We start from the raw sequence: 27,994 nt of genomic DNA, 5'->3' as shown, positions 1-27,994 counted from the left end.
GTTTCTTACGCGCATAAGCCGCGGTGTCTTTAAGCTGTTCAATGATATTGTTACTTTGCGGCTTGCCAAAGAATGAGACAGGATGACCGGAGGAAATCGTATGATTTTAATGGCCGCCGACCTAGCACGAGCATTACCTCCACTGCCACTGCCAGCTTTGTCTTTTTCGTGAGAGATTTACTCCTTTGTTAAAGCCACTCAAACCACCATGTAATGAAAAATTATGAGAATAATTTTTTGAATATCAACTTGAAAAAAAATATATTTGTGTTTTTAGTTCTAAAATCAGTAAACTCTCATTTCTAATAACCTCTATTACTGAGAGAGAGGAGAGTGCAAAAAAGACTGTGTCCAAAAAACGGAGAAATCAAAGACAAAGCAGTCTTCGCTATAACAACTGAGAGCGTAAACATAATTTGACACGAAAACCACATTAGCTCTTAAACTATTAAATGCACGCTGCCAGAGCAGCTCTTGCCGGGTACTAAAAAGTGGCCAATACAAATCTGTGATGTCGGCGAAGTAGAAGCCTTTCTGCAAGGAAAGGGAAGGACGTCTTTGTATTTTGTAATAAGGCTACATCTTATAATTGTGTACAACGTCGGTTTCTGTAAAAGTTTTACACACTCGAATTCCCAATTAACTAGAAGCCCAGTCAACTAGTGATGGACGTGCGTTTCGTTTAAGACTGATGCGGTTAATGTTGCTGTGAAAAAATATCTTTAAAAACACTAGGGAGCCCCGGCCCAGTCAATTCGCTAGGCCGACGCGACATTTGAAAAAGAGTAAGAAGTATAAAAAATCAAGCTACAGTGCTGTTATTTCGGCACGTAACTGAATACACCGCACGTCTCTGGCAACTGGCAGAAGGCCCGATCAGATATCGTGCTTTGGAGCACAGAATTTGTGCTCGTCGCAATGACAGAAACCGAAATCACTAGTATACCCCGTCAGCAGGAGGAAGAATAATCTGCCATAAAATTGAGCAGTGAAAGGCTGCAAATTATTGATTTGCATTAAAAGACACCGGACCAAAATTTCTTTGCCAGTGTAGGAAAGGGAATACATGAAAAAAAGTATGCAGGGATGTACCAAGAAGGCAGAAGTTAAAGAGAAAGCGAATGCAAACTGAATTAGGCAGAGAAATGCTGTTTCATGGGCCTCAATACAACTAGAGGACTGGAAAACTCGGGGCTTCAAGAAATAGTCCCACTCTGAAACTGTTTAAAGGAAGAAGCTATCCCTGAACCTGTCAGGTTTTGCAACAAATTCTACTTGGAGCCCTCTACTATGAGAGACGCCTTAGTGGAGAGCTCCGGATAGTTCCGAGCCCGACCGCAGGTAGTCGAAAACATCCAGAGTCCTCCACTGCGGCGTCGCTAATAGTCTGAGTTGCTTTGGGATGTTAAGCAGCATGAAACCAAACCAATCTACGAAAGGATTTCCTAGCTACAGTGTTGGTCTTGTATAGCTATTTTGGTAGAGGTGCATTAGTGTATTGGTTAAAATGTTCTGCACACAAATTTTAAGCTCTTGACGTTCAACTGCACGAATGGCTGAAAACCTATTCAATTTTTGTTGCAGTGGTGCTAAGGGAGGAAATATACTTTTACTGCACTTTTGTGGTGATGCGTAAAGATTAAACATTTGTCTATGCAGGGCTCGATTCGCGTCGGTGATTGTGGTGCCACCTCCGGCTGTGGCGGTCGAGAGTTTGGCACAACTGAAAACTGCACCACTCGCAAACCCTTTCAACATTTTGGTAATGTCGGGTTTCTATGAACTCATTAAAAAGATTTAGAGAGTGTTCAGGATATTATTTTTGTGTTCTCGGAGCAATGCGAAGCATCTGAATGTGGGACTTGTTCTTAGAGTAGTGTCATCTCCGTTTTTTTTGTTCTTAAAGGATTCTGAAACACCTTCTGAGGAGCGCACATCAACTCGCTCAATCTCTGCATTTTGTCCTTATGAACACCTGAACGAAATAACACACTTCTACAAGCAGGAGAGAACGGGGAACCGGCAATAACGCGCGAAAATTGGCGAGTCCTTTCCGGCGACATTTTCAGGCTCGCACTCTCTTTAGTCGCAAGCTGTTTTCCTTAAACAGTTCACAGATGGCGGTTGCCCCACCGCCTGGACCTATGGAGGAGCGCCGACCTTAAAGCGTGCAAGAAACGACAACGGGAAAGGCGCGAATGGTCTGAAATTTAAAATCTGACTACAGATAACACAGCTTTAACAAAGCGCATTAAAAAAAATTCTTGCGGGAGGACATTCATGAAGGGGTATTTTTTAACATCACAGGCAACTTTATTTGGGCCCCTTTCAGAGCCCCTTTAGTAGAAAAAAATATAGCGTAATGCTTAACTCGTAAAGTTGCCTATATGTACCGAGTTTTAAGGCATCCGTAATCATCGTTCTCCTCTAGGCTAACCTTCAAAAAAAGCGCGCTCTTTGCGTTATATTTTGAGCAGCAAAAATGACGGGAAGCTTGCTGAGATGTGCAGCCTTGAACTGAAGCACCGCGGGGATTTATGCTAAAACAAGCAGTTATAGTCGCCTCGAGCATGATGCCGTGCACGGTTTAACTGCGTATTACACTTGTGTGCAGCATGATTTGTACTTGTCTCACCCGTTGACTGCCTCTAACGGGTTCAAGTTATGCAGCGTGGGACATTTTTTTTTCGCTTCTTCCGCGGCACCGCATGAACCAGACTGTCAGTGCAGCTACTTAGTCTTTCCATGTGGCATGCGCATATGGCAATGAAGAATCACTAGTCGATGACGGTAAAGCCTTCATATTTAGAAGAAAAGACCCTCTCGTTTGACAAGAATGAACAACTTGTAGTTGTGGTGTATGTAATGTATGCGAAGAAGTTTTGATAGCGGTGACACGCCCGGTAACTGGTATGAAAGGCGTTTAGTTCGGCACGCGAAAGTGGGTGACGCTTGCGTTTATATTTTGGGAGAGTTAGAGCGAGGAGCGAAGAAAGGCTTTTGTCCAGTGGGTGGTCGCGTGATCGGGCCCTCACAAGGTGGCGCGGCCCCGGTCGAGCCTAGCTGCGTGCACGCTGGATGGGCACGCCAACTAGGATGCTCTGGCCGGGTGCATAGTAGGTGTTGCATAACTAGCGCTCAACACAATCGGGGGTCCCCTATGTGGTACGCAGATGCTTTGGAAGAATTGCAGTGGAAATTCCTCTAATGACTGCCTTTTCATGCAGGCAATAAGGCTTTAAGTGGCCTCATCGGGCTTTGTTTCACAGAACTGAGCACTCGGGAGCTGACAATCGGGCGCATTTAAAAATGAGATTATCGTTGTTAACGAGCGAACGCCATGATAATCGGAGCTCGCAGTAGCAGACTGCCCACTCTAGCACTTGTGCTCGGTAGCGCTTAGCTTTGCGTGAACGACGTCGTCAATAGTGGAGCAGACAGATGAGATACCCGCCGCGGTGGCGCAGTGGTCAGGGCGCTCGGCTACTGAGCCGTAGTACCCGCGTTCGAACCCAACCGCGGCGGCAGCGTTTCAATGGAGGTGAAACGCAAAGGCGCCCTCGGGCTGTGCGATGTCAGTGCACGTTAATGATTCCCAGGTGGTCGGAACTATTCCGTAACTAAACCACCCTACTGCGAAGTGGTTGCAGAGGCCGTATTCTATAAGCCGTATTTTTTAAAATGCCATTTCGTGTCCGTCTGGTCCTGTGTAATACTTAGATATACCATAATGCAAAAAAGAACAGCGCGAACAAACGGGGACTAGACGAAGAATACACAGGAACAAGCGCTGACTCTCAACTAAAGTTTAATCACAGGAAGCACACTTATAAAAGGAAACAGAAAACGAAAAAAACACAAAATCAGAACGCATGTGTTACTATGTGATGTCCAGATATGCAACCTCACAGTCACGCAGGAGCAGGGATGGTTGGCTGACACATAATCTTGGTTTCTTTGTCATGTTATACGCCTCGATAATTTCCCTGGTCAACTGGTCGGGGTGTTTGTACAAAATGTCAGTAAAATGCAACGACGGAAAACATGATTGACACTCTCGGCAATGATCAACTAGATTAGTGGAGCGATTAGATTCTAATGAATTGAGATGTTCTCCGAGTCGTGTGTTAATACAACGTCCCGTTTGCCCAATGTATATCTGACCACAGGATAGGGGGATTTTATAAACTACACCTTTGGAGCACGGCACAAAACTTTTAGCGTGCTTAACACCACAGGACGCTACAGATTTCTTGGGGTTGCGGGACTTATTTTCTACTGCTGAACAAATTTTACTGAGCTTATTCGGGGCCGAAAAAACCACATCAACTTTATACCTATGGGCCACATTTTTAAGACCATGAGACAGGCGATGTACATAGGGAAGGACTGCGAACTTTTTCCGTTTCTGTTCTTTCTGTGAAGACGGCAGCAATGTCGGCGCTTTAAGCTTTTTAATTATTTTATTGCAACCCAAAGTGATAAGCTCAGCTGGATATCCTGCTTCCTTTAGTCTCTTAGCCTGATTATCAAAGCTTTCTTGCATAGCATGGTGACAAGATTTTGACAACGCAGATGACAAGGATGAAACAACAATTCCACATTTCACTACCTTAGAATGATGTGACTTATAGTTCAGCAGCGGTTTGTTGGCACGTGGCGCGTAATTCCAACACATGTGTCCCTTCCCCTCAGTCAAACATAAATCTAAAAATTGTATCTGGTTATCGACCGGTACCTCAGTGGTGAACTGTAAACCCCCTGCATTAGCTTTAAATGCTTCTAACACTGTAGACATGTGCTTAGCATAGTCCGTTTTTTCAATGAGGATTAAAAAATCATCGACGTATCTGAAAATTCGGTACGGCATTCCACACAAATCTTTCTGGATAGCTCTATCCACGAATGACAGAAAAATATCACTAAGCGCAGGCGCTACTTTAGACCCAATACAAACACCCGCTTTCTGGGTATAGAGTGTGCCTTCCCATTCAACAAAGGTAGATTTAACATAAAAAGACAACAGCTCAAGGAACCCAGACACAGCAATACCACAAACACTTATAAACTGTTCTTCATCATTGTCCGAAGTGATGCAATCAGAAACAGCAGTCATCATTTCCTTGTGCGGCAGGGAGTAATATAAATCTACCACATCAATGCTGAAAGCCGAGCATGAACCTGGGTTATGCGCCTGTAAAAACTTGACGACACACTCAGAGTTTGGTACCTTAAAGGGATCATTAATAGATAAAGCTGCCAAATGTTTCTGCAAATATCCAGAAATTTCGTGTTGCCAGGTGCTCTTTTCCTTCACTATGGCCCTAAATGGTAATCCCGTTTTATGTGTCTTAGCAGAGAAGAAAATCTTTAAACAGCTGCTTTTTGCCTTACCTACACTCCCTTTAAGTCGCTCCAGATTCAATTGTTCAAGCAGTTGCACCGCTCTGCTTTTTACCTTCTGTAACTTCGCCGAGACCGGCTGAAAGTTCTTCTCGATGGCTACTAATGCTTTATCCGAAAATAATGATTCAGGTATGACTACAAAGCACCCTTCTTTATCCGCAGTTACCAGTCGCAAGTTATTCGAGACAAGGAAGTTAATCAGTGATCCGAATCCCTTTCTATGCTTGACCGCCGTAGAGGTCCTGGCTAAAACCGCTGTACATTCCTCTACGCACCTGGGTCGAGACTCATCCGGTGCCAGGCGAGAAATCGATCGCGCCATGGTCACCTTTTCTTCCCCTCGCAGGTGTGGCTCAACACAGAATTTTGGGCCCATCTGAAGAAGGGGTTCATGCGGTTTTGGTAGTGGCGTATCACCAAGTACAATCACTTTTCCTGGTTTCTGCGACGTCCCTTTCCTTGACGGGAGATTCGGTCGAACCCTGCTCCACAAGAACTCAGTGCACTCGTCAACGGTTTTGCACCATTCACGGTACATACGGGGATGGTGATGTAGACTTCCGCTGTGCTCACAGGCAACTCTCAGGCGGTCCTTGAAAAACCGGCCTTGGTGCCTCCATTCCGAAGACAGGATTTTACATACGCGGCGAGCATGTCCTTTGGACGGTTGCAGGAACCCGCAAATCACTTGAAGTTCTGGTGGACACCAACCTTTCCTTGCATGCCAGGAGGATGCACGAGCTTTGCACACACACACAGCAACCAACGAGGCCAAGACAGCCGGGTCATCTATCCTGTTAGATATACCCGCGGCTTTGAAGCGCCTGTGGAAAGGGACCTGGGCATTGGGTGTTTGGCGGCCGGACCTCATTATTTTCTGGCGTTGGCTTCTATTTGCTGCGAGTCGTCGACGGTGCGTGCGGACACTATTTCGTTCGTGCTACGCCGGCTTCCTAAATGTGCGCTCATTTTTATGACAACCGTTTTGTAGTTCTGGCCACATATCATATGAAGTGCATCGACACTGTTCTTTTTGCAGGCCGTGTTTCGGAAGTACGTAGGAAAGCCTACAAAATGTAGTCGCAAAAGAGCCGTTTGTCAGCCATGCAAGAAAAAATTATATTTCCTTAATGCATCGCGGCTCGCACTAATTTCGTCATCGTCAGGTGGCGGGCGCGGCCTCGACAAGACGCAGCCAAGCGCCCTGAAACTCCGCTCAAGACAATCTAGCAGCCTGAAATGACTGAAATGGCGCGCTAGCCTGTGCGCATGGCGCATTAGCTGCCTAAATAGTTGTGATTAATCTACCAGCGCGGACGTGACGCATGACTCGCGTTTTGGGAGATCCATGTGCGTAGCCTCGGTGGAAAGTACTGGTCTGAGCCCTACCCGTATGCGGAAGGCAAAAACCACATGCGGCGGCTCTAAAACAGGGTAAACGCTCTTGAGGCGCTGACTACAACATAAAACATGGTTGTAATTATTCCAAAGCTAAAGCGCAGTCGTCACCCATCCTTACACGGTAGCTGCATTCAAAGCAAAGACAACAATTTGAAAAGCGCCACGTGGGCCATCAGGGCCTCATAATTCGCTTTACCACGGATTTAACGGTTAATTTTTACACCGAGAGATGTTATACTTACGGTTACCGACGTTAAGTGGAGAGACTGAGTGGTCGCCTATGCGTTTGACTCCAGGGGCACCACCCTGAAACCATGAAGCTGGAAGCTTCACTCGACCGTAACACTTGGCAACCAGCGCCGGCGTCCGGAGCGCAGATACGGTGGTTTTGCCTTGACATCGACTAGTTGTGAAGTTATCTTACTAGAATACGTTTTGTCGCGTGTTTAATATTAGTGAAAATTTTCGAGGAAACAACTGCTATATATGCAATGCTTACTGGCACGGTGAGTTGAATTTTTTTGACGCTGGCAATACACCTTGATATACGTGCCTTTGCATTCCTGCTTCTGAATTATGCATTGTGTTCTGTCGAGTTGCCTCGAATAACCTTCGCAGGGTATCTGACACTCGCCGTGGCCGCGCCCTTCATTTCACCGATAAGCGAATGGCATTGTACTACGCCTCATGCTTGCAGCACGTACTCGAGCACGGGCGTTCAACGTGCCTCTTGTGTGCAAGACCGTTTTTGGTGTGGTCATATTTTGAATAGTACGCAGTCAACAATGCAGAATCAACTAGCCCAACTCTGAGCACTGCCTACGTTCTGACATAGAAGCTGCTTCTATAGTTTACTTTTAGTCCTAGTCTAGAGAAGAGGAGAAGATAAGGCTCCAACAAAGTAGATTTTATTCAGGAACCTGCAGGCATGAATTGCCCTCATATTCCTGTGGGGAAGCGGCCTCTGCCATTTTGGCGATATTCCTTTTGAACTGTGCAAATGTCACTACGAACTAATTTATCTTTCTAAACGGGGCCATTGTGCTAAAAAAGACCATATCTCGATATGTCAACTTCTGCGAAAAACATTTAACTCCATGAGAATGTGACGAGAACCAGATATATTGGGCTGGGATCTCCAAGAGCCATAGTAGTTAAAAATGATTGAGTATCGATTGAAATTTTAATATTTCAAGCTGCAAAGCTGGCTGTTTCGCTTTTTCTGCAGAATGAAGCCATCGAATTGGCATCAAGAACATTCGCCGGAAAGAAGATTTGCATCGCATTCACTACGGCTGCACTCGAGTCCACGTCCACAGCGGGACGCGTTAATAAACCCGGCGACCCCGTTGACAAAGTCACACCTGTGAAGCAGTCGTCAGTGAGTGCGTCTGCTGTTTTCTGAGCACTTAGGCTCCTAGCAATTAAACCGTATATCTTGAGGACAATGTTCCACAGCCCTCGATAAAATGTGCAAAGCAGGTCACTCGAAAGGTCTTAGAAACGATGAATCCAGCGAAGAATTCATACCAAGAGGTAGAAATTTCGGGGATTTATTTCATTGGACTCGGATTGCTGCGTGCATAGTAGTACATAAACACTAAATTTGTGTGTGTGTGTGTGTGTGTGTGTGTGTGTGTGTGTGCGTGTGTGTGTGTGTGTGTGTGTGTGTGTGTGTGTGTGTGTGTGTGTGTGCGTGCGTGCGTGTGTGTGTGTGTGCGTGTGCGTGTGCGTGTGTGTGCGTGCGTGCGTGTGCGTGCGTGTGCGTGTGTGTGTGTGTTCAGTGCTAGCGTATATGCTGAATAATTTCAGCTTTACAAACTTGACAAAAGCCCACCTTTGTAAAGTGTAACGTTTCCGACCTAGGTACGGCTTTTATGTATGTATTATAAACGCTCTTTTTAGTTGTTTCTTTGTATCTGTGTTCATTTGCCTTGTTCTCAGCGGCTGTTGCTCTAGAAGGATTTAACGCTAATAAACTGTTATTGAGTGCACATCAGCAAGAAACATTTAGAATGGTAAGAAGGTGGGAGGGAAGGATAAAGATATTGCACGCCTAAGTATCTCGAGCAGTTACATTTCTTCCAGTACTGTGGCCGCACAGATATAGTGCGTAACAAAAAGTGGTAGGGCTTTAACGTAGAGTATACGTGCGAAAGCACGTGTTTAGCCTGGTTGGCTCATAATTTTGCTTTGCTGGGTCGTCGGTCGACACGACTGCAGATGGCGACGATATTAGTCTCAGGTTAAGCTCTAATCGAGGTTAAGCTGATCTGATTTCTTCGCGCCGCAGATGGATGTTGTTGAAGACGACGACCTGCAATGCACCACGCGATGGTGCGTTGAAGTTTAACACGAGGCCATCTTTTGATAGGCTAACAAAACAACAACAACAACAACAACAACAACAACAACAACAACAACAACAACAACAACAACAACAACAACAACAACAACAACAACAACAACAACAACAACAACAACAACAACAACAACAACAACAACAACAACAACAACAACAACAACAACAACAACAACAACAACAACAACAACAACAACAACAACAACAACAACAACAACAACAACAACAACAACAACAACAACAACAACAACAACAACAACAACAACAACAACAACAACAACAACAACAACAACACGAGGCGTGATCAGCTGCGACGATAGCATAGTGCTCTCGTGCAGTGGCCAGCGAAGCTGATCTGTTCGCGCCGCCGCGGGTTCGAAAAGCAGTGGCATCAATGTTTATGTTATTTCTACATGGTCTGTTGCTATGCAAAGCTTGGTCAGGGTCATTCTCAGGGTCACCCTTTCATTGGCTACAGCTGGCACGACGATCCCCCGAACTTACCCGAGCTTCCTCCCATTGGCAGCAGCTTGCGCCGCTGCTCCTCCGAATCAACCCGAACTTACCCTAGTTACTCCGAGGTTTCACCTAAGATTCTTGGTTGCGACCGCCTTAAGTAGTACTTTCGCACTAAGAGCAACACATCTCTACCAGGTGTAGGACGAAGCAGTGACGATGGCTGTATACCTCTTCCTGGTTCTATAGCATTAACTCTTATCAGAGTACTTCTGGCATAAACCACAAGGGGTACGCGTCCTCCTCGGCCGCATCATGACACAAACTTCTTGGTAAGACCTAATTTTGAAGAAATAACCAGCGCAAACGACATTGCATTACTTCAGTCAGACCTCAACACAATATGGAACTGGTGCAAAGATTAGTTAATGCAGCTAAATATTAACAAATGAAAAGTAAAGTAATGCGTGCACCCAGAAAAACTTCCGCCCTACCTCATTACTACATCCATAATATTTCGCTGGAATCGTTCTCGTCATATAAATACTTCGACGTTCCCATTACTTATAATCTCAATTAGTCTTTTCATGCCGAGAACATGATTAAAAAATGCAAATTGCATGCCAGGCGACTTAAGGCTTCAGTTTTTAACATTTCTTCGAATTTGAAACTATTGCTTTATAAAAAACTAATATGATCCAAACTCGAGTATGCAACACCTGTATGGGACTGCGCTCAAGACAACTTATTTAATGATTTTGAGATGGTGAAAAATAACTCTCTACGTTTAATTTTTGCTAACTACAACTTCACAGCAAGTATAACTACTATGAAGTCAAATCTCTGCCTCCCAGAGCAGAAATTGCGGTGAAAAGTGTTTCGTGTCGCCCTCTTCCACAAGCTATATCATCCCCCTCTACGTGATCACCTCATCCACCAGGCAATTATGCATGCCACCGCATAGATCATAATCACGAAGTAGAAATTATGTCAAGCAACAAGAAATGCTTCTCGCAGTCATTCCTGCCGCGCACCTCACGTAACTAGAACCACCTTCCCGCAGAAGCTGCTGGCATTGTAAAATATGAGCAGTTCCGCGTAGCATTAGCTAACATTGTATGTTCAGAATCCATTTAACGTTGATGTGACCAACTGTACTTTCATTTTTTGCATATTTGCCATTCCCGCTCTGTAATGCCGCTGGACCTGGGGATAATGTAAATAAATAAATAAATATATAAATAAATTCCTAACTTACATGTGCAGTAATGCCGCTCCCAACCAGGAAAACAGCGGTCGGTTTCGGTTGTCCTATGCTACAATGGCGATGGCTGAAGCTATTTGGAGCAGAAGAATGAAGTAACGCTTAAGACTGAAGCGAAGGCAGCACGGTTCACGTAGGCAGTCGAATGGTGCATGCAGTGAAGAGCTCTTATTTCTCGCTGTGCGCCGCCGTGGTGGCCGAGTGGTTATGGCGCTCGGGTGCCGGCCCAAAAGACGCGGGTTCGATCCCGGCCGCGGCGGCCGAAGTTTGATGGAGGCGAAATTCTAGAGGCCCGTGTGCTGTGCGATGTCAGTGCAAGTAAAAGAACCCCAGGTGGTCGAAATTTCTGGAGCCCTTCACTACGGCATCCCTCATAGCCTGAGTCGCTTTGGGACGTTAAACCCCCATAAACCAAACCAAACCATTTCTCGCTGTGCTAAACAATCACAAAACACTCAGTTTAATAAAAGAAATAGGGTGCCGAGTTATAAAAGGTAGAAAAGATTTAAGACTAGAGTTCGAACTGCATTAACTGTCTGCGGGGCAAAAGTTCGTAACGTGAAGCTTTTTCTTCAGCTTTGAAATAACCGTGAATACCGCAAAGGGAGTGGCCGGTTTGGACGCTCAGTGGCAGAAACTGCTGTTAGGGAAACAAATGCGATTCAGAAATTTCCTAGCTTCAATCACGTTGCAGGAACGAAGAAACTACGGGGGAAACACCACGTGTAAAATTAGAATATATCTGTTCGCGTATTAAAGGGAGACAGAACAGAAAGGTGATGACGGCGGTGATGATTAGTCGGCAGGAACAAAACAAGTGTCGTCGAGCGTGGCAAAGAATGACATGGGGTGATGAGGGTGAAAATATTATAGGCGATCAATGCGATTGAGGCGGCATGGTATGCGTTTGCATTAGTGTTCTCCGCGGACCGCGGTGGCGCTCACAGATTAATACCGCGCTGAGCAGGTGGCATGATTCGGTTCCTTAATGACCGTGTGACTCACCGTACCACCGCTCCACTTTTACCCAATCGCATCCAACTGACTCTTTGTTGGTGTTCTCTTTCGCTCCTTCTGTCTTTCTTTAGTGGAGAGAGAATTTATTTCTCTCCTCTTTGTCACCTTTCAACCGAGGTTGGAGACGCATGGACGGAGGGACATAATTTTCTAAAATGAAATTTCTAATGAGAGCGCATGAAAAAAAAATATTTTACCTGCGATTACGGTACATTCTAACGCGAAATTTGTGCGCAGCCTTCGTAGTAGAGCTCGAAGCATTACCGCTTCGTCGCACAAGGTCTCTCTCAACCCGGCCGCGGTGGCTGCGCGCTTAGCGAGCGCTTCTCAGTGGCGCAGAGCGGCCCGGTGCAACCCTTGTCCGGTTGCGGCGTCCCCTACAACGTTAGCTGCTCCCCGCGATAAACATTTTCAACGTGCTTGTCTCATTTTAAGATGTCCTTTTCCATGGTAAACGGCTTGGACGGCCCCATTAGAAGCCCATGTATAAGCTGGTTGACAGTTCAATTGCTGACTCATGGCTCACCCAACTTGCGACTAGGAGTTTCGTAGTTGCCCTGATTCGAACATATTCACTTACCTGTGCGACTGCTGACGGGCGCACAATATTTGCAAAAGTAATCACTTCACTTGAGAGAGGCAGTGTGCCGTTTTTCGCAAACCCTCCAACGTGTGCTGCCTAAAACATAGGGGTTCTGCAGTAGCTGCGGCATCTATTTAACAGTCGCTTATGCGCAGGTGGATGCGGTGCACGTTATAAGCATGGCAACTATCCGTAAACGCGTTTACGATGTCAATACGCAACAGCTGGCGGAAACTGAGCCCGACCGCTCTCGCCTGCCCCCACCGAATCATCCTCCACGTCCGCTGCCGCCTTTCTCTCTTCCACCTCTATTCCCTCCTTTGCCGTCTCATTCTCGCCCTCCCCTTCATTATCGCTTTACTTTAATCGTTTGCCGTGCTTGCCGGTTACGCCGATGATAAAAAGAACGCCAAAGCCAGGAATGGGTGCCTAAGCGCGCTCTCGAAAAATGGTCCGCAGATAGAGGGGCACGGTTTGGGCAAAAAAAAGGGGATCGCAGACTGTTCGTGAAGGTCTCTCGTACGGAGGATGAAATCGCCTGAAGAGAAAAACTGCGAACCACGTTGCGCACTATCCTCAAACGTTACGACTTCTTTCTAGAATGCCGGTTGCTGATATTCTGATTTAGATTTGGACAATCCCCATTTCTATCACTATAGAGCATTTGTTTTTGTTTCACTACGGCACCTGTTGCAGCTTCGGCGTTCCGCGTGTTAATCATGCTTCAGCGCTTTAAATGACATATTGCTTTGTTCATGCAGCATCGAACGAAACAAAAAGCATGCATTAATTTTAAATGCGTCACCGTGCATATCGTCATCATCATCGTTGTCAGCCTGACTACGCTCACTGCAGGGCAAATATCTCTCCCATATACTTCCAATTATTGCCCTGTTCCAGATGCGGCCACCCTAGCCCCGCAAACTTCTTGATCTCATCCGTGCACCTAACTCTCTGCCGTTCCGCTACGCTTGCCTTCTCTTAGCCTCCACTCTGTTACCCTTAACTACCAGCAGTTACCCTGACATCGCATTACATGTCCTGCCCAATCTCATCTATTCTTCTTGATTTTCTTTGCCATTTCTCTAGCCTCGATACCAATTTTAAACTGCTGTTTCTTTCCGAGACAGTTGAACATTACTTTGGTTTTCTGCATATTCATTCTTTAGGCCCACCATCCTGCTCTGACAGCAGTCATTGATCATGTTTTGTAATTCATCCGCTCCGTGACTTAGCAAAGCAATGTCAAAAGCGAACCACCGATCACAAAGGTATTCTCGATTGACTCTTATCCCATTCCCAATCAAGGCCTCTGAATGTCTCCTGCAAACAGGCGAGTAGCATTGGCGACATCGTGTCTCTCTGCCTGACACCTTTCCGTACTGGAATTTTAATGCTGACTTTGTATAGCATTATGGTCGCTGCGCAGATGTTATAAATGTCTTCCATTATTATTACATAAAGGTTATCCACATCCTGATTACACAATGCCTGCATGACTGCGGAGGTTTAGACATAGTCAAATGCTTTCTCGTAATCTAGGAGGCTATATAGAGGGGTTTGTTATATTCTGCCCATTTCTGTATCACCTGATTGATGGTATTAATAAGGTATATTATCGAGGAGCCTTTTCGAAAGCCTGCCTGGCCATGTGGTTGATTGAAGTTGAAGGGTGCCCTTGATTCTGACCTTAGGAAATATCTTAGTAAATACCTTAGCAAATGCTTTGTAGTCAATAGACAGTAAGCTTACTTCTGTCAAGTCCTTGACTTTCCTTATGAATTTATATTTAGTGAACGCTCTTCTATATTGCTCAATGTCATTAGGCATTGCGTCGCCCCTACGCCCTTCAACCGATCTGCTGTTATGATTCTGACCAGCTGCTTTCCCCCTTAGTATTGATCCTAACGCTTTCTTGACTTCCTTTTTCGTTACTGGCGTGATATCTTATTGCTGTGCGCCACAACAGCTCTCATTAATGCCCTTATTACGCTGGTTGCTGTATATGTTTGTGCAGAACTCTTCAGCTACTTTAACTATTTATTTTCACGATGCTAATGATATTGCCCTCTTTGTCTCTTACAGCATACATCTGATTTTTGCCTATGCCTAGCTTTCTGCTACATAGGTGTATTATAGTATACATGTGTATATCTTTCTTTAATACCTATCAGTTGCCGCATCGCCACTAATCGCCAATATATCATATATGTAAGCCGAGTGCGACGCGGCCCGGCGTTCTTGCGCAAAACTGGTCCCGACTGTCACTCTGCCGACACAACTAACGATAAATGGTGTCAGAAATGCTCTGGAGTCACTGCCGCAGTGTTCGTGGTCAAGAAGCAGCATGGAAGTTGTGAAGCCGCCGGAGCCGCTTAACTTCACCGGCGAAATCAGTAAGCAGTGGCAACTTTTCAAGCAAAGTTTTAACTCCAACTCTGGTCAGAACGAGAGCCGGGAAAGTTATGCAACTGTCATCACCAAGTTCGACAGCTACTGCGCAGAGAACCTGAAAGGAAGTTCATAAACGCTACCTGTTTCGGCAACGCGTCCAAGCTCAACGTGAGCCGGTAGAACAGTTTGTCAGAGAACTCAGTAAGATGTCTCGCTCCTGCAACTTTGGCACTATGTCAGAGTCGTTCATACGTGACTAAATAGTTTTTTAGCAAATAACGATAAAGTGAGGCAAAAATTGCTGCAGGATAACAAGCTGATGTTGGCGAAAGCGGAAGAAATCTGCAGGGCTGCGGAAATGAAAGCCGCGCAAAACGAAATCTGGTCGCTAGAGCACAGACAGATCAACGCCGTCAAAAAGCAGCAGCAGCAGCACTGCGACGAGCAACCTGATACGTTCAAGTGCCGCAGGAGTGGACGTTCGCACGGTCCGCGAAGTTGTCCTGCATTTGGCAAAACTTTCAGGAAATGCTAAGAGCAGAATAATTTTGCTACACGTTGCAACGCGAATAAGCAAGTAAAGGAAGCCAGGAGCAGCGAGACTGCGAAGCGGAATTTGATATTCTTGATGTATGTGTCAACAGCATTGCAAGAGCGCCTGTCCGTGAATGGGTAGTCCGAGCGAAAGTAGCGGACACGACGCTAGCCTTCAAAGTGGACTGAGGATCGCAACTAAAACACAGCCTCGACACCGACACCAGTGCCGAGAAGATCCCAGCGCGAAAGAACACCGCAGCGTTTCAGATATGGCGACAACTTTGTGCTGGTTCCGTGATGGAACTCGAAACCATCTGAACTGTGTGAACATTTATTTTCATGTGAACAGTGTTGTGAAATGAGTAGTTTCTGTTTTGTCATTTCAAAGAAAGAAAGGCAGATTTATCATGTATGTTAGCCGAGTGCGACGCCGCCCGGCGTTCTTGTGCAGAACAGGTCACTCTGCCGACACAATTAAAGATACAGCCATGTACTGCTATTACAACAATATTCTTGAACTGTTCAGGGTAGCCATATTTAGGACACCCTAGAGTTAGCTTTACAACGAGTGTTGCAGTTTTCTGGTCTTTTATAGATGACAAGAGACAGTTACGCCATCTTCACACTGTTGTTCGATGATGCTTGTGCCCACGTACTTACTGTCTTCGCAGGCATGCAACCTTCCTGGAGTCACACACGATAAGCTGACAGTTTCCAACTATGTCAAGGGCGCGCCTTTCTATAGCTTCGACACGAACGTCACAATGTTCGAAAAGGTAAACGAACTGTTTCTGGCGTTCCTCAGTTTTGTAGTTAACTGGTGCTGAAGTGAAGTGCACGGCTGTTATGCTCCTCCTCGAATACCTCGACAACGGCTGGCATAAAATGATCCGATGCAGTGACGCGTTGCATTTGTGGTAGCAGGATATCTCAGCCAAACTGGAGCAGGTGCTTAGTGCAAATGTAATTGTGAGGACTAACACCAACAGCTGGAGCCGCCGTGGTGGCTCAGTGGTTATGGCGCTCGGCTGCTGTCCCAAAAGATGCGGATTAGATCCTGGCCTGTTCGGTAAAATTTTGATGAAGGCGAAATTCTGGAGGCCCGTGTACTGTGCAATGTCAGTGCACGTTAAAGAACTCCAGGTGGTCGAAATTTCCGGAGCCATTCACTACGGCATCCCTTGTAGTCTTAGTCGCTTTGGGACGTTTAATCTCATAAGTCAAATCAAACGAAACCAATAATTGCAAATTGTAATCGCGTTAGAGAGCAGACAGTAGCATCTACTTATTTATTTATTTATTATTTATTATTTATTATTGATACCCTCAGGGCCAAAGGCATTTCAGAGGGGAGTGGTTACAAATCACAGAAAATGAACAAAAACAAAAATTCAACATACAAGCGTCATGTTCCTGGTTATACAATTCAGAAGTAAGCATAATATGTAAGTGCAAGGTAAGAGAACAAAACAAGGGAAACTAAAGTAAACAAAGGAAATGGAGAATGATAAGTACATTTGTTGTGAACCTTAGTATACAATGTTAGCTAAATTGCTACGGAAGCGCAGGATGTCTTGAATGCAGGCTGTCGGTCCGGGAAGGTGGTTCTAATCTGCTGATGTACGGGGAATGAACGACTGAGAACAAGCTTTTGTTTCGTGCGACGTTATACCGACCTTGTGAACGTGGTCTAGCCGTGGAGAGATGAAAGACGGAGGAGATATCAATTCATCGCGTAGATTGGGACAGTTGTAAAAAATTTTATGAAATAAACATAACCGTGAAAAGTGGTAAAGTTAGACCACAAAGTCGCTGCAATAGCGAACTCTCAGTGTCCCACTCAACCGATACTGTTGGAAGGGTGGACTCTAGTTTACATGCGCGAACTGCCTCTGGCTGCCTTCATTTTTCGTATATCTTGACTGTTTCCCCTCTTGCACTCCGAAACATCGCGCATGCATTAAACGCTAAGCTCGTCTGTTGAAATTATGTAAAGCAAAGAGCTATGTACTTGGAATGTTGTTCAGGCGTACTAAAGTTGTGCTCAAATTACTACCCCTCAACTTTTCTCGAATACTCTTCAATAAAAATTTCATAAAGAATACAGGCGGATGCCTGCGGTATCTATATTACATTTCGATGTAATATCCGTCAACTTGTATGGCTTCGCGCTACTGGTGAGGAAGGGCATGCATGCCTGCTTTGTACCGGCTTTTTTCCATATGATGGAGCCATATTTTCATGGCGAAAATGACGCTGTTGTCTTCGTGAAATTTGGATTCGCGATGTGCATCTTTTAGTGGCCAGAAATGATGACTGGAACGATTGAAATCAGACGATGCTAAGTCAGGACTGTAAGGAGGTTGGGGCAGTGCAGTCCACTCAGATTTTGCACTCGTTTTTTTTTGTTTTCAGGCTGGTGTGAGGGCGGGAGTTGTCGTGAAGGAGAATCTCCCTCGCTCTCTTGTCACTTGGCAAATGCTGGTAACGCTGATTTAGTTTCTGCAGAGGTTTGATGTATGTGTCCACATTTACTGTTTCGCGCTCAGGCAGCGCATCCACAAGGATAACTCCATCAATGTCGCTAAAAACAGTCATCATGAAATTTCCGGCCGACTAAGTCGCCTTTATCTTCCTTGTTCTTGGCGAACTTTGGTGGGGTTATTCCATGTAGATTATTTTTGCTTTTCGCTCAAAGTGACGAGCCCAGGTTTTATCACCGGTCACTATCCGAGGGAAGAAAACCTCTGGTTCCGCATCGAAACGCTTAAGCAGCTTAGAACGTACGACGTCTCTTTGCTGTCTGTGGCGAGCTGTAAAACTTCGCTGATCCCACCTAGCGCATACGTTGAAGTATTCCAGAGTGACGATGATTCCTAGCGCACTTCCTTGCAGGGTGCTATTTAAACTTTTTTGGCTGCTATCGGTTATTTTTCTCGTTCGTTTCCTAGTTTTGCTTTTTCATTGTTATTGCATTATATTTTTTCCTGTCTTTCCTTACATCGGCCTCATCCACACAATATTCTTTCCCCCCTGCAATAATACTTTCGGGTGCTGCACGTCTTGTAAATAAATGAGTTTTTGATGCCACTAATCTTTTATCTGTGGCTGCGCAGCAGCGATTCCGCCGTCTAATTTGCTGAAGAAAATTTTTACAGCAGGGTCTCGGGAGAGTACAGGTTTATGCGGCTGTGACGCACATAATGCCTCCCCTCTCTCCCCCTCTGATGTATTGTCCTAAATCATCATCCTGGCAGCGCCATCCCGGCCTACTTCAAATGAGCGTGATATCCCAGAAACACAGATATGTCTCTGGTGTAGAGCTCAGTTTTACATAATGAAAGAAGGAATCAAAAAGCGTTCCGAGTGTCGTTGTGGAGACTTCCTGCCCGGGACACGTGTCACTGCATTTAAAATGCTCCTCTCATGCCTTGCAGGTGCTCGGCATCCTTTCGAAGTTCCACAAAGTTTGTCTATCCGCCCACCACGTGTTCCTCGACGACTGCCCGAATTACTCCCTACTGCCCGTTATGAAGAAAGTCTTCGACAAGAACTTCAAGCGGTGACTTCTTGTAGCCACACCGACATGCAGTACCCCGCAAAACTATGCATAATAACGGTCTTGTTGTTAATAAGCTTGTGCACTTTTCGTGAAACTTTTCGGTCATCCTGAACTTTATGACAGTGAAATTTTTTATATAAACGTTGCGTTAAATTTAGCGGCTTTTTTGCGCAAAATGGTACGGCTTGCCGGGTCTGGGTGTGTGCCACGGATTGATACACCGCGAACTGTCTTTTGTTTTGTTCTTGATTCATGGACACTTCATCAGCGAAGTACTCCGGCGCAGTGTGCACATTCCGCTGTGTTGTGGCGTATAGCTTGAGCCGTATTGGTTTTTTGAACTATTTATATTTACTCGGCGTTTAGGGGGTTTCGTTTCATTGTGGACCCAGACTAAAGCATCGATATTCAAGAAAGTCTCGTTGTGAACCTAACACCAGAGCAAATATTTCAGCGTGTTAGGGTCTATAAGGCTGGTTACATTCGGTAACTTAGAACTGGAATTTTATTAGGTTATTGGAAAGTGAGGGCCCTGTTTGCTGAAGGTACAGCGCTTAAGAGAACGATATGAAACGTGGCAGAATGAGCTCGGAGCCGCCTGCTCAAATGCATCGCGGTTATTGCAAAAAGGCCCGGTGAAAAAGACTAACATATCAGGTTGGTTTTTCTGCACTCGAATGATAGGGCGTCACTCAGCTCCATTGTTCGATGATGTAAATGCTTGCGCAAATTGTGTTTTTATGATGTATATATAAACTGTGTTGCTGTGAAAACAATCTTGCAACGACTGCATCTGCTGATAGTGAAACATAAGAAAACACGCTGCGAAATAAATAGGCTCACATTTGATGTTGGCAGTTTTCAATTTTAGATTTTTTTGGCTGTGGCCCAAGACTTGTATGTTCATTAGTTTATATGACGTAGTCTTTATGCAAAATCCACTTGCACAGGTTTTGAAGGCAAAGTCTGAATTGAATAAATTTATGCACGGAATGTTACGATATGTAAAGGGAGTGCGGAATTTGGAGTTATTAAATTCCTAAGTAAGAAAGTAAAGAATATGATGCAGTTCTATACTTATAGCGTTCAGACCTCTCTCAGTTGAGCGTTAAAGAAGCGTGCCTGACCGCACGAACAAAATGACGAAGGGGTGGAAACAGCACAGATTTGCTAAGGGTTACGCACTACACTTCCAGCATTGCTTGCCCTGAATGCGGAGAGAAGATGTATTTGACAGGATGCTGCTCGAGTTGCTCAGGCATGTTTAACAATCAGCCATGAGCCTTTGACGCGCATTCGTTCTGCAGGCTTAAAAGACAGCAACGACTGAGACTGGAGACAGTACGCGATTATGGAGCAGATTAACCTAAGCAAATTATCACGAGTGCTGCGTATATGCCAAGAAAAAACTACCGAAATGGCATGAAATCCAAGAATATAAAAAGTTATCTTCTCGCCTAAGGGGTAGCGTCCGGATGCAGAGAGCTTCGCGACAGCCCTTTATTTCTTCGGAGCCCTTTATTTCGGTGTTCGGAATCATTGTTCACGGATGGGAGCTGTCTGGATGCCGATAATATGGGTTAATGCTGATATGTGCGGAAATGTTCATTGTCTCACATTCATAGATCCCTGAGAATCCTCGTATTATTCCTAGTTCAGTGGTGCGGTGGTTAAACAATGTGCCTCTGCTCTGCGATGGAAGGGGCTGCCATAGATGAGGCCACTCAGACCGGGATGCTCTTCCTGAGCAATCTCTTGAGAGCTTTCATTATTTGAACTGCCACCTGCCATGATAGCCAGCGCGCGCGCGCGCGCGCGCGCACGCACGCACGCACGCACGCACGCACGCACGCACGCACGCACGCACGCACGCACACACACACACACACACACACACACACACACAAACACACACACACACACACACACACACACACACACACACACACACACACACACACACACACACACACACACACACACACACACACACACACACACACACACACACACACACACACACACACACACACACACACACACACACACACACACACACACACACACACACACACACACACACACACACACACACACACACACACACACACACACACACACACACACACACACACACACACACACACACACACACGTGGAAGGAACTCCATAATCTGGTAGGAAGGTGGGAAGCCTGCCAGAAAGCAGGCTTCAGACAAATAAACAAAGAAACAAAAACAAAACGGGTAAATCGGGGAATGGCCCCCATAAGAGCTATTGGAATAAAATTGGTTTTGGGTTCTCCTTATACCTAGGTTGTAGTGACGGAGATCTCAACATCCTGTTGCCGGAGTTATTGACATTGCTCATGATGAAAAAATACCTCCACAGAATGTGTGTTCAGACAATGTGAATGCGCCGAGCATGCCGCTTAGTGCCGGCAGAAGTTTCACGCAGTTTTTACTATAATCATCAGCAGCTTAACTACGCCCAATGGACTGCAAAGGGCCTCTTCTATATCTCTCCACTTAACCATGTCCTGCGCCAGCTGCGGCCTACACCTTTACTGCATCAGATTCACATCTAAATTCCTGAATTCCTGGACACTGCTCTGCACTCCGTCGTGCTCAGGCTTTCTTACATAAGCACAATGTCGGGTCTTTCTTGACAGGTTACCGCCGCTCTCTTGGAATAAGCGGCCAGCAAATTCTTAGCTCCAGGAAGCAATGGGTATACCAGCGAAGGAGTAGGTAAGCTCCTAGCAAGGTAAAATAAGACCGCGCTGATATTTGTGGTACCTGCACATCGGTGCCTATTATGAAAAGACCATAACAGGGGAATTACACTTCAAGCACTCAGCGTTAGTTCAGTTGATCCTACTCGCTCACTCTCTTTTCAAAGCCGTTAGATTTGCTGTGGTTGTTTGTGTTTGCACCCCCTACCATACCCAGAAGCACTTTAAAAGGATGATCTTGCTTCGTATCATAATAATGGACCATTATTTTTAATATTTCCATAAGTGTGTCTTAAAACTTTTTAATTTTCAAAATTTTTTCCCGAGAAAGCTGGACTTGCTTAAATTACAGTTCAAAAGCGCCGCTGTCAGAAGAAATTAGCAGTGGTGCGTCAGCTGATTACGACAGAAAAAAAGATGCCTTGCCACCGACGACGCACAGAAAGCTAGCTGCTTTAGCGGTGGCATTACTACGACCGGCCCTTGTGTGCTGAGAGGAAGGCGTTTCTCAAATTTACGATGGCGCAAAACTGAATTCCCTGCAATAGTGGTAGCGCTAGACTCTCTTTCCTCGTACTTTTGTCTCGATTGGCATCTGTAAAATCTAACGGCACAATAGAAAGAGGTCTCTTGCTGGAGAGCACACCGCAGTCCTGTAGGCGGAAGCTGTACGACCAATGGCCCAAATACTCGAAATGATTTGATGCGAGAACGACTCTTTTCTATTGTCTGGAAACGAACTAAAAACTTCCGGTATATCTCTCAACTCTGCTCGTCGTTGTACTTGATGCAGTTCTTTTCATAGACTGTACAGCTCTGGTGGTTTATTGCGCTAAGTTGACATCGCTCTGCGTGACCAGATTGATCGGAATGAACACAAACGAGAATTGCTTAACGTTATCTTGGCATAGGAACAGCAGGAGTTGCGATGTATTTATCTGTAAAGCTAAAGTTTCACACACTAATTAAACATGGAGGAATGAACAAGTAGCGAACCGATCGGACGTAAGATGTACTCCTCCAGGGGGGCGTGGTCTTATCTGTGAACGAGTCGACGAAGAAAAAGTCCTAAACACGCGTCAAAAGATGGGCAGTAGAAATTACACCCGAGTCTTTCTTACACGCAACGCTCGCGCGCAATCTTTGCCTTAACAACTCCACATCTCTTAACGCACGTAGTAGATGCCGTTCGCAACTGAAAAGTGAAACCAACTTGTCCCTGGCACAATCGGAGCTCAGTTTTTTTTAAATAAAAAATTCTAGCAATTCTTGTTAAAAGGTGTCCTTACTCTTGCTGCCTGCTTTTATTTGCATAAGTGTTGGCTCAAGCTTTAGCTTGAGTGTACAAGACCGGTAGTGGGCGGGTAAATGATATATTCGGATCGCTATCAAGATGCCGTTCATTTTCTCTCGCTCCATTGTTCACATATCCGACGCTTTGGCTGATGCAAACCTTGCCACATAATAAAGAGATCTCATTGCTGACCACGGTTGCCCAACTGACGTACTGATTTGAGTGATTTTGGCGCAGTGGCTAGGCGTTTTAGAACAGAGCACTTAGGCGGCTGTTCCTGCGCTGAGCGGCGTTGCCGTCGCCGTCGTCCCTCGGCGTAACAGAGCGAACAAGGAGCACCGCGGAGGGCGAAAGAGAGCGAACGCAGAGCTTAGTGAAGGATGAAAGACGGTGATAGCGTGAAGACGGACTCCGCATCGTTGATCCTCTAAGAGGTGGCACCAGAGCAGCGTGCGCCGCCCTCTGTTAGCTCGAGGCGAGGCACAGCAGCTGCAGAGTGCTGTGCGCGCTGCGAAAAGCCGAAGCCCAGAGCCACCTTCGCTCGGCACTGCGTTCGCTGTCGCCTATGACTAAAGTAACGGAGCAGCTGCGCTCAAAAACCACATTACCGAGATCCGTAAACGTCGGACAATTTTTTTTTATTTCGCCCGTCACTCTAGCACACAAGATAACCGTGAACGACCCCGAAGAAAACTTTACCGACTGTATGCTTGTTGGCCAGTTTTTATGTTTTTCGCCGCCTTCTAAGGCAAAACCGCAGGTATGGTTACTACCCCCCCCCCCTCCCCTCAAAAGGACACTCCTAAGCTTACGGAGTCGTCCTTTCAAATTTTGCTGTAGGGACCCTCTTGCAGCCACGACAATGTGGTCAGTAAAGCTTTGTGCCCAGGTCCATTGGAGCTGGCTGTTAAAGCTCTCTGGCATCAAGTGGCAACTGGATCTTTGTATGACACACTGCTTTGAAAGCAAAGCAGGCGTTGCAGTGTGCTTTGAAAATGCTCTGTTGAATAACTGAGTGGAGGACTAATGTGGTGAGTGGTTAACGTATAAAATCTTGAGAGGTAATTTATCAGCCGAATACATTGATTTGCTTCATCAGTTTACTAAAGAAAGGCAAAATGGCTATGGGTCGATAATCAGGAAAAATACTTTGCTCCGATATTTTGCCAACTATCAACCCAAATAAAAGGACACTAGTTTGCTTCACCCGTTTTTGTCGCAGCACAATAAGATATAAACGATAATTTGTAGAGACAGCTATCGGTGTAGCCTGACACAACCAGGTGTATACTCCTTGTGCTGGGAAAGTACATGGCTGTTCCTGTGAATTGATATTTTTGTAAAATGCAATGTTAAGGCTGTACTCCACATTGCCAAGACGTGAAAATAACGACGTCTTTGTTTATACAGATGTTTATTGCTGTAACAAATACCGCTTGCACCGATTTGTAAAACTGATTTTAGCGGATTTTAAAATCTTCGCCGCTGCTCGAAAGCCTCTTATGCGCACCCAGTCACTCTGCAAATATTCAACAAAACACTCCTTCCTGTAACTTCCACCGAATTTGCAACGTACGAGACTTACGTTCAAATGAATATGCGCAGAGGTTCGACAAGCAGCCAAACGCAGATGCGGCTGATATGGCTCTATATTTCGTAATCTCTTATAAGGTGATCTAAGAGTTGAGAAACAGCTGAGTTGAATTTTACAGAAAATCATTAGAAAGCCTCACCAACACCAGCTCTGTCAAATACCACATCAACAGATCGTTCAGCGTCCGAAGGAAGAGTTCTGTCGTAAACTACGCGAGCCGATCGGTCAGAATCTTCGGAAGTGGATCTGGTAAACACTACATCAACAGATCGATCAGTCTCTAAAGGAAGGCTTCTGTCGTATACAACCCGAACCGACCGCTCAGCTTCTGCTGGAGTGGCTCTGGTAAATATTAAATCAACAGATCGTTCAGCTTCTACAGGAATAGTTCTGTCGTATGCAACACCAGCTGAACGCTCAGCCTCTACGGGATCGGTTCTGTCGTATACAACACGAACTGACCGCTCAGCATCTTGAGGATTGGCTCTGGTATATGTTACATCAACAGATCGTTCAGCTTCTACAGGAGAAGTTCTGTCGTATATTACGGGAATCGACCGCTGAGATTCTTCAGGAGCGGCCCTTGTATATACTACACCAACAGATCGTACAGCTTCTACAGGAAGAGTTCTGTCGTATACAACGCGAACCGACCGCTCAGCATCTTGAGGATCGGCTCTGGTATATACTACATCAACAGATCGTTCAGCTTCTACAGGAGATGTTCTGTCGTATATTACGGTAGCCGACCGCTGAGATTCTTCAGGAGCGTCTCGGTCGACTTCATCAGGAACAGCTCGGGCTTCCGGTTGTGGCGATTCATTTATCGGCTTCGCTGCGCTGGCTGAAGAAGACAAATTAATATTTGGTTAGTCAAGCAGCTGAAAATACAAATAGAAGTGAGGTATTTTTTCTACCTAATGATTCCAGGCACGGTTTATCACACGATGCTCGCGGTTTATGAAAAGTTTTAATGAGGAATTTTAAGTTTTAAATGTTCAATAAATGTTTTTAAGGCCTAAACGGTTATTCCTAGAGTTAAAATTACAAGCATACGCTTTAATTAACTAGGCAAGCACTATATATTATTTCTTTCTGCGATATAACCTTGTACCCAGTGGGGCTTCAGTTGCTAATAGCATGCATCGTTTACTCCCCTTTCTTGCTGCTCGTGTGTTCACTTAATTTTTATAAGTCGATGCCTAACCAACAATGATTTGCGGAATGTATTCATCACTATTCTCTGTGCTACCTGCGCCTGGTTCATTGGGATTTTTTTTTAGACCTCTTCCTCACTGATGGCGTTCTGAAGATTAAGCTTTCAGTTGCGGGCTGCTTTATGGAATACTGACCAGTATAACCTCACGTATCATGGTATTGATGTTCAGCCCTTTTAGCTCAGCCTGCGAGCTCAGTTCAGTTATGTAACACAGGCGCATTTATAGCTGAGTAACATGTACTTTGTGGGTGATAAATATCAGAAAGTAAATATGCAATAATCACTTATTGCACCGAAACGTGTTCAATCATCTTGCCCAGATTCAGCTTGCACATTACTTCATTACATCAGGAAATCTTGTTGAAGCGATGTGCGAAAGATAAGTGATGAACGCGTCGCGAAAAAAGTGCATATTTTAAGGAATTTACCTGATATTAGAAAGCAAAATACGACCAAGCCAGGAAATACCAACATTTTCATCGTTTTTCGCTTGTTGCGTAGAATCTGTTGAAAAAATATATGAGCGGTATGCACTCAAATCACTGCGAATCCTTTTTGTGTGGCTATAAACGAGACTGGAAATATGATGATGAAATTTTGAAGTAATAATATGATTCTTTAATTTTTGGAGGCCATAGTGATACAGGTACTACTAGTACCTTCACTTCACCACTATAATGGTTATTTAACTGCTTCGCAGTATAAACTAGAACAAAGTAAATCGTTGTTATATCACTGTATTTAATGGTTTATTGGACCCATTAAAGGTTTCCCATCATCATAATTATTCAAAGTGCCCAGATTATGTTTTCTTATATGAATTCTACTCAAGAGGTTTTCGTTGTACTTGAGTTTAGCTTGAGTTCTTCTTACGAGCTTGTTTCGGAAGCTCACAATGAAGCATTGTTTAATCGCGGAGCATTAAAGAAGCCTTCAGAAGACCTCGTGCGAAATGCACGAACGTTGTTGGGATACGTGTGGAATGAAAGCAGTCGTTTAAAAAAGTGCCCGAAGGACGTCATTTACTACCCAAGCAATAAGTGCTCTTTTCTGGGCATGAAAGAGTGACGGACGCGGTAAGCAGCGAAGGAAAATCGAAGGAAAATGGAACCCGAAGAAGGAGTTCGGTAAAGTCCGTTCACTCTGCACAGAGGATTTGAATATGAAATTATGCTTTGAAACATTGGCTGATCAGTAAATGTATCACAAAAGAACAGGGTTTAATAGTTACTCTTGGACAGATCGCCGTGCTTAAATTAAATTATACACGTTATGGGGAAGTAAATACTCCAATAATTCAATAAGTGAACATCTGAGAAACATTTTGTTTACCTCACTATATTTCAGTTAATAGAGTTAGTAGGAATGCCGAGATATAAGCACAAAGATCATATTGCGCATGAAACAATGTGAGGGACAGTGGTTAAGGTGTAGTTTAATTAAAGCAGAGTATACAAATTGAGATAAGAATGAAGCTTTATAGTCGCAAAAAGAAACTTCATTTCGCGCAGCCTTAGCGTGACTAATATTTAAAAACCTATGTTTCTAAGAATGATAAAGGAAACACTGCGATTACCAAATTCGTTTCTTGGAAGCGGATCTCATTTATTCTTACGCGATGTGCTTTATGCCTCAGCAGTATGCAGGCCTGATTGGACTTTTTTTTTGGCAAAAAGACACGCACATACTTATAAGAAGACAATCGAGCGCGGTTATACAAACATAGCTTACCTGCGGTCGCTGCGGCGTTGATTCCAGCGAATTATTACCGATTCCAGCGAATTATTACCGCTACTCGTCAGAAAGCTGGCCGCGCTGGGCGTTTTTATTTCAAAAGTTATAGGCCAGGCTGATCATAAATATTGTTGCGCTAGGAAGGACATTCGTTTTTGATTTTCTTGTTGTACTGTATGCCACTACGGCTCAGACATTGCTTCACATACGATGAAATTCGCATGGACTGAAATGCAATATTCTCTTGACAGGCGTTTAAAAGGTAAACGACATAATGAAGGGAGAAATGAAGCTGCCGGTCCTTGGCATATCCCGTTGCAGCTAGAATTATTTGATTCTGGCTACATACGCGGGGCTTTAATAAATGCTATCAAAGCTTTTAGAGGGATCATAATTGAAACTTCAAGTTTCTAGTTGCAAAAATAAAAGCAAGTTGG

At 44.9% G+C, this 27,994-nt stretch overlaps 1 protein-coding gene and 1 long non-coding RNA gene across 2 annotated transcripts; one reads left to right on the top strand and one right to left on the bottom strand.

The window, feature by feature from the left end:
* The first annotated feature begins 72 nt into the window (after window positions 1–72).
* On the top strand, window positions 73–19,628 carry LOC144119921 (uncharacterized). Its single transcript, XM_077652422.1, has 5 exons — window positions 73–98; window positions 1,660–1,762; window positions 8,036–8,188; window positions 16,092–16,196; window positions 18,858–19,628. Exons 1-5 carry the CDS (start codon window positions 73–75, stop codon window positions 18,984–18,986), a joined length of 516 nt encoding a protein of 171 aa, XP_077508548.1. The 3' UTR covers window positions 18,987–19,628.
* Window positions 19,629–24,454: 4,826 nt separating this feature from the next.
* Window positions 24,455–27,594, bottom strand: LOC144118859 (uncharacterized). The gene is made up of 3 exons (XR_013312171.1): window positions 27,555–27,594; window positions 26,252–26,327; window positions 24,455–25,448 (listed from the first exon to the last, which is right to left on the bottom strand). It is a non-coding gene; the product is annotated as an uncharacterized LOC144118859 (long non-coding RNA).
* Between the last annotated feature and the right edge of the window lie 400 nt (window positions 27,595–27,994).

Source organism: Amblyomma americanum, chromosome 2 (assembly GCF_052857255.1).
Source record: "Amblyomma americanum isolate KBUSLIRL-KWMA chromosome 2, ASM5285725v1, whole genome shotgun sequence".
Taxonomy (NCBI): domain Eukaryota; kingdom Metazoa; phylum Arthropoda; class Arachnida; order Ixodida; family Ixodidae; genus Amblyomma; species Amblyomma americanum.
This window is presented reverse-complemented; position numbering and strand designations above follow the sequence as displayed.

What these genes read in the sequence shown, in the direction of transcription:
- LOC144119921 (XM_077652422.1), top strand. Translation starts at nt 73, where the DNA reads ATGAGACAGGATGACCGGAGGAAATC. An exon ending in CAGGATGACCGGAGGAAATC is followed by an intron (nt 99 to 1,659) that starts GTATGATTTTAA and finishes TTGTCTATGCAG; the next exon opens with GGCTCGATTCGCGTCGGTGA. An exon ending in CACCTGTGAAGCAGTCGTCA is followed by an intron (nt 8,189 to 16,091) that starts GTGAGTGCGTCT and finishes CTGTCTTCGCAG; the next exon opens with GCATGCAACCTTCCTGGAGT.